The sequence below is a fragment of the Salvelinus alpinus genome, chromosome 39 (assembly GCF_045679555.1).
Source record: "Salvelinus alpinus chromosome 39, SLU_Salpinus.1, whole genome shotgun sequence".
NCBI lineage: Eukaryota > Metazoa > Chordata > Actinopteri > Salmoniformes > Salmonidae > Salvelinus > Salvelinus alpinus.
The window spans coordinates 1,635,733-1,646,605 of record NC_092124.1 but is presented as its reverse complement, the minus strand read 5'-3'; the positions used below and the strand labels follow the sequence as shown (position 1 = coordinate 1,646,605).

General features: G+C 39.9%; 2 protein-coding genes across 6 annotated transcripts in view; one reads left to right on the top strand and one right to left on the bottom strand.

Moving 5' to 3' along the window:
* The first annotated feature begins 1,183 nt into the window (after positions 1-1,183).
* LOC139566873 (CDGSH iron-sulfur domain-containing protein 2B) lies at positions 1,184-6,530 on the top strand. Its single transcript, XM_071388212.1, has 3 exons — positions 1,184-1,453; positions 4,791-5,005; positions 5,496-6,530. The coding sequence occupies exons 1-3, from the start codon at positions 1,351-1,353 to the stop codon at positions 5,583-5,585; spliced, it is 408 nt and encodes a 135-aa protein (XP_071244313.1). The 5' UTR covers positions 1,184-1,350; the 3' UTR covers positions 5,586-6,530.
* Positions 6,531-6,574: 44 nt separating this feature from the next.
* LOC139566872 (sodium/hydrogen exchanger 9B2-like) overlaps positions 6,575-10,873 on the bottom strand; it is a 29,746-nt gene continuing 25,447 nt past the window's right edge. For all 5 annotated transcript variants that reach the window (XM_071388210.1, XM_071388209.1, XM_071388207.1 and 2 more), the window contains one exon: positions 6,575-9,995. In XM_071388210.1, coding sequence (XP_071244311.1) covers positions 9,937-9,995 — 59 coding nt within the window. In that variant the 3' untranslated portion in view covers positions 6,575-9,936. The remainder of the gene's footprint in view (positions 9,996-10,873) is intronic.

Below are 10,873 nucleotides of genomic sequence, written 5' to 3'. Positions count from 1 at the left end.
GGAGAAATAAGCTTTTTGTAGTTTTGGAATATTTCTGAGATATTGGGACCAAGTCTTTACATGTTATGTTAATATTTTTGTTCACTATATTTGGATTCATAAGGAAGTAAATATAAACTGGAAATGGAAAGTACAACGTGATGCATGCTTTTCCTATGTGTATTTCAATAGTCCTTCCATTCATCAGGAGTGAGGTGAAATAATTTGACAGGGGTAAGCAAATCATCATCCACATTGACTTCACCTCTCCTTGTGTTTTCAGATCAGCTCAGACTGCAGAACAGAGGACACAAGGACAAGCCATTATGTACCATGGAGAGAGAAACAAATATTTTAACGTGAAATAGTTTCAGATTATGAACTATGTCTGAGACATAGATATATGATTTATGTAGCCCCTAAACTTTTAGGTGGATCCCATTTGTAGCCAACTACCCACATTGCACACGCACACACACACACACACACACACACACACACACACACACACACACACACACACACACACACACACACACACACACACACACACACACACACACACACACACACACACACACACGATGACTATGCAAAAAGACACTGCATCTCAGTGCAAGAGGCGTCACTGCAGTACCTGGTTCGAATCCAGGCTGCATCACATCCGGCCGTGATTGGGAGTCCCATAGGGCGCCACACAATTGGCCCAGCGTCGTCCGGGTTTGGCCGGGGTAGACCGTCATTGAAAATAAGAATTTGTTCTTAACTGGCTTGCCTAGTTAAATAAAGGTAATATATATATATATATATATATATATATATACATCCCAGCCTATTTAATTTCCTCTTGAAGTTCTAATCAAACTTTAAAGTATTATTATATGGGTGAAATTATGAGTCAACAAACATTTACACGTTTGCTTAGGAAGGCTGAATGAATCAATGAATGATTGAAGCCAATGCACAAATAAATAACAAATATAATAGAATACAATAGCATACAATAGAATGGAATACAATGTAATTTTTCGCTGAAAACATCGGTAAGATACTTTGCCATACAAACATCACATCGGCCTATGTATCAAACAAAGTAAAGAAATTGGCTACTTTCTCTTTATCTGCGCCATTAGAAACTGTCCAATCAGATGACACCAACTCTACCAACGTTCATTGTTACATGTTTTAGCATCATCTTCCGCAAATGCTTCTATTCACCAACACATCTACGCGTCTTCTCTATTTATTTCTATTGCACGGACAATTTGTACGCAACAGTCAAGACTCGAGCTTCTAAAATAGCGTAATGACGCAAACGGACCTCAGGAAATATCCAGCTCAAACTAAAACCTGTCTATAGTTTCATTCAAGATGGTTTTAGAAACTATTTCAAAGATCATAAAAACCCAGCTTCCAGCCTACCTCAAGAAGTTCCCCCTTCCCGAGACGATCGGAGGATTTGCGAGGTTAACAGGTAAATGTTTGCGATGTTGAAAACAGGAAAGACAAAATATCTTGTCCCCATGCATGCATGCACGCCTACAAGATTAGCCACAATAGTTCGCCAGTTTTAGTGCGGTTTTTCAAAGTTTCTTATAGATTGTCAGGGGGTTCTGTGGGGCTGTAAAAGTGCTAATCCACTAAATATTGAATAAAGTTCCATACTTGGCTCAGGTCAAGTTGATTAAACATTGAAGGGTAACTTAACAGTGCACTACTTTGAGATACATTTACTGTTACAATGTATCAGACTCAGAGTGGAAACGTATTAAGTGTACAGCCAAACAAGTGTTTCGTTTGTATGTAGCACATTTCCTCTCTTGGCTATGGAAGGGAACTAAACCATGTTATTCCAAGCATATGAAACATTAGGCTACAACAAAATAGATGTACAAATTACAATCCAAGTTGATGCTGCTTATACTTTGATATACAGGCTACAGTGATGCGTGTTTTACATACTCCTGTGTGTATGAACAACAATCTCCAAGCTTCAATTGATGGAGTTCATTACTTGACATGAACAAAGTATATGCTATTAGCAGTGATGATTCTTGCTCTCATGGCAGGCAGGCACATTGAGACCAATCAGTCAATGAAGCAAAAGTATGGAGCTTCTGAAATTCACCTAAAAACAGAGAACCAACTATTGGCCTATAATAACACTTTAAGCTGCTTCAAGTGAATTGTTACCAACCAGTCACATGTAGGCTAATAAGACTCACTGGAGAGGACTTTCTAAAAGTTCCTTTTGAAACAGCTGCTGATATAAGTTGATGTCATTAAACATTGCATCTACAAACCTTTCCTTTGCCTTAGCTGCAAAACATGAAAAACACTCATAGTATTCCCATAGGGCAGTGTAAATCTAGGACGGTACACTTACTCAATGGAGAACAAATTCCTTACACCTGAACCAGGCTCACACACTAGCCTTTATGAGTAGTTGTGAGAGGGAAAAGGTCTGACGACAGTAACTGTCAGTGTACAACATTGGATAAGTTATGCCTTGAATTTAAGTACAATGACAATCCCACTGTAAATATTGGCTGTAAATGAGCTATGAGACCTCAGGCGACCACTTAGTTGTTTCAAGCTTTGACAACTTGAAGAAACGCTGAATGCACCCCTATGGAAAGTGTCAGATTTGGGACTTAAAAATAGCCCTAAACTAGTGGCTGGCAGATATCCTTGAGTGTGCAGATGACATGGGTAGGCCGTCATTGTAAATAAGAATTTGTTCTTAACTGACTTGCCTAGTTAAATAAAAGCGTGCTGTTTTTCTAAGGAAAGCAGCAGACATGGGTACTATTTCAAAATCTTTCAAATACTTTGAGTGTTTTCCCCTATTCTGTCTGAATTGCCAGATGGGAGGGGTTTGCAGTTTTGGGACTATTCTATTTGTCCATTAAGCCAGGCAAGCTCAATCAAGCACAGATAGAGTAAAATATTTTAAATTAATTCAAATAGGATTTGAATCCAGGTCTGGAAAGTAGTGGTGGTAAATTATGGTTTCTCCCATTGCCCTGAGATGCTCCATACTGAGGATCATTGACATTGTAAACATTGATTTAATAAGTCTTCAGTAGCAAATCTATAGGAGATGCATAAACATGAAACGACTGGAATTATTGACATGGCACTGGAAGCTCAATTGTTAATTTCATTGCCGTTCTGTGTAGTTTTGAAGTTATAAGCCTGCAGTCAGTAGCATAACTACTGAGGTTTTTCCACCCCTATATTACATTTGTCATGTTAATGTTTTCACTCTCAGGAAAAGATGGGAGTCAAGTAAAAAGTCCCTGCAGGAATCAAAAGATTGTGTTTAGTTAGTCAAAAGACCAATTACTGGGAAAAAATACAAGGCTGTGTTTACACAGGCAGACCAATTCTGGTATTTGTTTCACTAATTGTTGAGCAATCAGATCAGCTCTGAAAAAAATCTGATGTTAAAAGATTTGATGTGATTGGTCAAAATACCAATTAGTGGAAAAAAGATCAGAATTGGATGCCTGTGTAAACGATGCGTCCGCAGCCAAATTCAGTCTAGCAGCTTCAAGGATGAGCACCTCATTAAATTATTTTGTCCGGATTTGATGGTGTTTTTACATTTGCCTTTTTGAAGTCGAGAAATCTTATAATGAGATGAACATTCTCCCTTTAGGCACCCTTCTTTTTAATCAAAAGCCATTTAATTTAATTGCCATGAGATTTAAATACACAGCCCTCAAAGTTGTCATAGTCAATGGAATACTCCATGGGACATTATCCACTGTTATATTGGCCTCTTGAACTATCAATGGGTAGGCCAGCCTATCAGATACTAAGATGATCTGAGAGTATGAGAGCTGATATAGAATCAGTTTTGCCTTAAGATCTTAATGAATAAGATAATTGACAGGATGGACCTTATCCTCAATCAGCACTTTTTAATATGGGCCCTGATCATGGGTCATTGGGGTGCACAGTGATCCGCATTCCAGCCAGTTGTATTCTGCTAAATGGAGACAGCCTAAAGAGCCCCACAGTGGAGGTGTCTTAATACCCATAAAACCTAGCGGTCAAATAATTATTTAAAACACTTAAAATAAGTGCTGTGTTTTGTGTAGGCTTACCCTGGCGTGACGTTTTGATAACCATCTAAAAAAATAATTCGGACAAGGCGACTTTGATCAATATATTCGGCTGTATTTACTGATTTGAAAATGCTAATTAGCATCAAAGTAGACATCACGCAAGACTACAAATCCCTGCAAGCTCCTGCACATAATTTCAAGCCTACACCTTTGCTAACAGGTATTGTGTAAAATAATAAATTGCACAAGACAGTTGACAGAATTGAAAGAAATTTAGGCAATTTATTAATTACTCAATTTAGCTAACATTAGACAGTTAATCCAGAGATTTTTTTACCTTTGCCTGAATTCAGCAGTCTCGTCCAGATCATCATGGCAATTGTAGTTCTTTATGATAGCCACATTAGCGTTTCATTTTTGTGGGGTAAATACAGACAAAAATATTGATAAGTCACCTTGTCTAAGAGATTTACATGGTTACCAAAAACTTCATGCCATGGTCAGCCCTTATTTTAAAAATGAATGGTGTTAAAACGATTGTAACCATTTCCTTGTTTGACCGCTAGGTTTTATGATTCATACTGTGGTACTCTATACATGTTGTGTAATTGTATGACTCTGCTATAACCCCATGTTATGGGAACCGCAGGGGTGGAACAATTGAGGAGATCCAATATCACTCTGTGTTTTACCTGTGCCTGCCTGTGTGTGTGCCTGATTGTGTTTTCTTCCCAGTCCTTGATTGGCTCCGGTTGCTGCCTCTCCTGGGAATCTTGGCCCTGCTGGGCTACCTCACCATCCGGCCCTTCCTGCCCAAGAAGAAGAAGCAGAAGGACAGCCTGATCAACCTGAAGATCCAGAAGGAGAACCCCAAAGTGGTTAACGAGATAGATATTGAGGACTTGAAGAGCACAAATGTCTGCTACTGCCGCTGCTGGCGCTCCAAAACGGTAAATTAGACTAGAGGGAGAGTTGGATGGTTATTGCTAACACTATACCTTCTTAGTAATTTCAGGGCCCATATTCAAAGTCTCTCAGGAGTGCTGAGGATCAATACTGCCTGATAGATCATAATGAAGAAGATTATCTGGACAGGGGGAACCTAATCTTAGATCGCAGTACTACTCTGAGACGCTTTTTGAATAAAGGCCCTGATCAGCCTTCATGCGTCCGTGCCAAGGGAATGGGGGGGTAGTTGGCTTGAGATTGGTTTTAGATGCAAAGACTTATAGCAATAGCTAGTGGTCTTCTAACCGTAGCAATTTATGCAGATATCAACAGTTTCTTTTTCCATTCTCACTGTCTTGAGGCCAAAGGGAAGCATATGACTGTTAATAAATGGTCAACTATGGGGGGGGGGGGGGGGCTCAAGTTAGCCTCTCTCTAAGCAATGCCTCATACTGTACGTATCATCTAATATTAAGTTGTTTCCTGTTGCAGTTTCCTGTTTGTGACAAATCACACATAAAGCACAATGAGTTGACTGGAGACAACGTGGGGCCTCTCATACTCAAGAAGAAGATATTATAATCCATCTTTAACACTGAGGGAGCCGCCATCTTCACTCCCTCCTGTCTTTAGTTCTTTAAAGAAAATGTATTTTAGGGCATGGCCTTTTGCACTCTCCCAAATTGTCTTTTGTTTTGGTAAAAAAAAGATGGCGCATACTTTGCTTTTGGCAGTGATATGCTGTAGAAATGTTGGTGGCACGTTAACTCAAAGATTTTACCATCAACACTTTTGTAAATCTTATTTATTTCAACTTGCCAATAATGGGCATTAGAGGTTATACCACAGAGTAGCATAAAACCTTTCAAACTATCACCACTCCCTCTTATTGTCTCTTTCTGAGAACCTTTTGTACAGTGGCCATTTTCCAGTCTGGCTAGTAGCTCTTGTTAGAAACAGTTAACCTTGGTCTCCTTGGTAGCACCGCTCAGTTTCAAACTATTGGGATCACATTGAGGGTAATTTGAACTTAAGTCATAATTGCAATCAGGGTAGCAACTTGCTATTTAGGGTAGTAGTATATTTTGTTCAGTTGAAAAAATATATATACTTAGCCTTTTCAGTCTCCGAACTACTGTAAGCTTGAAGTCGTTCACTTGCATACAAACAAACGTATTTGTTTTCTCTTTGTTCATAGCCTTAATTCTGTGTTCATACTGTTGTGTATTCAATCTGACGATCTTAAGACATCTCAATTTCACAAAACTCCTCCACTCAACAATGAACCCTTGTTTTTCTACAAATATTTAAGCAATTCTATTCTTTTGCCTTTACAGTATCAAACATGTCCGTTGTCTGTCTGACTTTGCATTAAAACTGAATGTATTGCAAATATTTCTTAATTCATTCATCAACATGAGATTTGAAGGTATCTGATCCTTATGTTAAATACCAATCCAGTTTTCCTGGGATTTAGGCAAACTGTGCCCGCCTGTGGACTTTTGTAAAAAATAAAAGTTGACCTGAGTTACTTTGTTTTTGTCAAATGGCAAGAAAGAAAGAAACAGGCCTTGAAGTTTTGGGAACTGATTTACAATCATTTGACACACATTTTCCATGAGTTTGTTTGCACAAAAATGTTGCCAACTATTGGGTGGTGTTCATATTCCAACATAACCTAAGGACACCAGCAGGACCAGTTACTGTTTGCTTTCCATTCCAAAACCTTGACGCTAGGACCCGACCTGTGCTTTTTGATGGTGATCGAAACATCTGACCCATTATAATATCACCACGTTAAAGATAAGAACTTTGCTCACCTCTTAACACAAAACAAAAACATCATTACAATACAAGTAGCATCTACGCTGAGTGTTAAACATTAAGGACACCTGCCCCTTCCATAAGACTGACCAGGTGAAAGCTATGATCCCTTATTGACATCACTTGTTAAATCCACTTCAATTAGTGTACTGTAGATAAAGGGAAGACAAGTTAAATGATTTTTAAGCCTTGACATGGATTGTGTATACAGTGCATTCAGAAGGTATTCAGATCCTGTAACATTTTGTTACGTTACAGCCTTAAATTTATACAATTGTTCACCCCCCCTCAATCTACACACAATACCCCACAGTGACAAAGCAAAAACAGATTTTTAGATTCTCACATTTACATAAGTATTCAGATCCTTTACTCAGTACTTTGTTGAAGCACCTTTGGCAGTGATTACATCCTCAAGTCTTCTTGGGTATGATGCTACAAGCTTGGCACACCTGTATTTGGGGAGTTTCTCCCATGCTTCTTTGCAGATCCTCTCAAGTCTTGTCAGGTTGGATGGGGAGCGTCCCTTCACAGCTATTTTCAGGTCTCTCCAGAGATGTTCGATCGGGTTCAAGTCACAGCTCTGGCTGGGCCACTCAAGAACATTCAGAGACTTGTCCTGAAGCCACTCCTGCGTTGTCTTGGCAGTGTGCTTGGGGTCATTGTCCTGTTGGAAGGTGAACCGTCGCCCCAGAATGTGGTCCTGAGCGCTCTTGGAGCAGGTTTTCATCAAGGATCTCTGTACTTTGCTCTGTTCATTTTTCCCTCGATTCTGACTAGTCTCCCAGTCCCTGCCGCTGAAAAACATACCCACAACATGCTGCCACCACCATGCTTCACCGTAAGGATGGTGCCGGGCTCCCTCCAGATGTGACGCTTGTTATTCAGGCCAAATAGTAAAAGGTTGGTTTCATCAGACCAGACAATCTTGTTTCTCATGGTTTGAGAGTTCTTTAGGTGTCTTTTGGCAAACTCCAAGCGGGCTGTCATGTGCCTTTTACTGAGGTGTGGCTTCCATCTGGCCACTCCACCATAAAGGCCTGATTGGTGGAGTGCTGCAGAGATGGTTGTCCTTCTGGAAGGTTCTCCCATCTCCACAGAGCTCTGTCAGAGTCACCATCAGGTTCTTGGTCGCTTCCCTGACCAAGGCCCTTCTCCCCCGACTGCTCAGTTTGGCCAGGCGGCTAGCTTTAGGAAGTCTTGGTGGATCCAAACTTCTTCCATTTAAAAATGATGGAGGCCACTGTGTTCTTGGGGACCCTCAATGCTGCAGACATTTTTTGGTACCGTTCCCCAGATCTGTGCCTCGACACAATCCTGTTTTGGCGCTTCAACCTCATGGCTTGGTTTTTGCTCTGACATGCACTGTCAACTGTGGGACCTTATATAGACAAGTGAGTGCCTTTACAAATCATGTAAAATCAATTGTATTTACCACAGGTGGACTCCAATCTTGTTGTAGAACACCTCAAGGATGATCAATGGAAACAGGATGCACCTTAGCTCAATTTCAAGCCTCATAGCAATGGGTCTGAATACTTTGCAAAAACACTGTATGTGCCCTTCAGAGGGTGAATGGGCAAGGCAAAATATTTAATTGCCTTTGAAAATTGTATGGCACCGGTTTGTGTCAAGAACTGCAACACTGTTGGGTTTTTCATGCTGAAGAGTTTCTCCGTGTGTATCAAGAATGGTCCACCACCCAAAGGACATCGAGCCAACTTGACAACTGTAGGAAGTATTGGAGTCAACATGGGCCAGCATCCCTGTAGAACACTTTGACACCCTGTAGAGTCCATGCCCAGACAAATTGCGGCTGTTCCGAGGGCAAAAGGGCTGCAACTCAATATTAGGAAGGTGTCCTTAATGTTTTCTTAGTGTCAAAATACTACAACTTTTGTTAAAGGGCCAGTGCTGACGTTTCTATCAATATCAAATCATTTCTGGGTATAATATTCCAGTTGAGCTAGACCTCCAGTATATACGCAATCTGGAGCAAATTATAATGGAATTAGTTTAACAGAAAATGTGCATTGATCTCAGAAAATACATTTTTTACAATTTAACAGTTCAAGTTTCAAAAGTTAAAACAGGACTCTTAAATGGTATGATAAATTACTACTGAAAAACCTAAAGGGATCCGTTCAAGAGTCCATACAAACGTAACAAAAGTATCTCTAAATCAACTGCACAATTAACTCTTTATGGAATCAAAATCATAAATACTGAATAAGAATAATAAAAAAACACCATAAAATGAATAGAACAAAAAAACAGACTGTTTGGCAGTCTTTTCTTATAAACAGATTTTACAGTGTGATGCTATTATCTGAGCCAGACTGATTTTGCATGAAAGACCCCTGTCATAAATATATCTTAGCTAGGGGCCCATATTGCTCATGTTCTTTGACATCATTCGGTCACATTTAGTGCACAACATGATTTGAATATTGCTCAAATGGAAACGTACAATAAATAAAATTGTCTTGCCTTCGCCCTGAGTCTAGCTAGCAACAACCATCCACCGCTAATAATACATTACATTCACACAGAATACAACATCAGCAGCTGGTAAATAATTGATGCGTAAGGCCTAAGGACAAAAAATAAATGCTGTGAAGGCGTACATACAGTGTATGACTGTATGATAATGAACACACAATATGCCATGTCAAAAACATTTACTTCTAGTGGCTCAGCTCATCGAACCACTTTTAATGATAGGGTATCATTTTAGTAGTAGCATTACTGAATTTTCAGTATAGCGAAATTAACGTTACAGTATAGTGCATAATGCTTGGATATAGTGGCTTGTTGGTTGAGTGGCAGCTGTAGTTCGAGGCCTGGAAACTACCCTCGGGGGGGGGAGATATAAATAAACACTGCAGGATGTCAAACACACCAAGGACAGATACACAGATGAGAGACCCCACTGTCCGAAAGGCAATATCCTGGGTGTCACCAGTCTGAAATAGGAACCATATTCTCTAAACAGTACTTTAAAGAGAATAGGGTGCCATTTTTGATGCACGCTTGAAGTGCCCCCATTTCCCTACGATCCATCCATGTCATATCCTCCTTGGTGAAGTGTACTTCCTGGTTCCCGCCATCAGAGGGTACTCTCGTAGGTGATTGGGGTCTCGATTATAGTTCCGCTTTGCTCCCGCTCTGCATATCCAAGGAAAAAGGGTAGAAAATAATGATTTTTTTAAAAATCGCCTTTGCAGTGTGTGTGCGAGAGAAACTGAAGTGCCTCCATGTGAGTATAAACTAAATAAGACGATTGGCCAAATGGTCAATAAGGAAAATGTCTCAGCGAGTGTACATTCTGAGACACAGTGATGGGCAGGTAACACGTTGTACCAGGACACACAGTGTAGTCAAAGACAAAGATCTCCCTCCAAACCTGAAGAGCAACCACCATTGTGCGGTGACAGGGCTGAGACGAAACACGAGGCAGGAAACAAAGACTACCTGAAGCCACGATGCAAATCATTCTCCAATCCACAGCTTCTCTTTATTAGCCTGAGATCCTGACTGACACGCTCTGTTTCGCCACTGTCAACAATGTTAAAACAAAGCATATCAGTTTGGATTCCAGGCTTTTTTGAATAAAGATCATCTCAGTCATAAAGGGACACTGCTTTTCATGAACACGCTTCCTTCCCTATGCTGTGTGGACAAAGCTATGACAAGCTGGTTTTAAAAAAGCACAATTGAGTATAATAGGAGTGGAGGTTAAAACCATAATGGGGTGTATAAGGTCACCGTTTACAGTGCCTTGCAAAAGTATTCACACCCCCCTTCGCGTTTTTCCTATTTTGTTGCATTACAACCTGTAATTTAAATAGATTTTTATTTGGACGTCATATAATGGACATACACAAAATAGTCCAAATTGGTGAAGTGAAATTAAGAAAAAAAAAATATCTAAAAGTTAAACTAAAAAAATGTATGGAAAAATGCCACGTGGATATGTATTCACCCCTTTGCTATGAGGCTCCTAAATAAGATCTGGTGCAACCAATTACCTTCAGATGTCACAT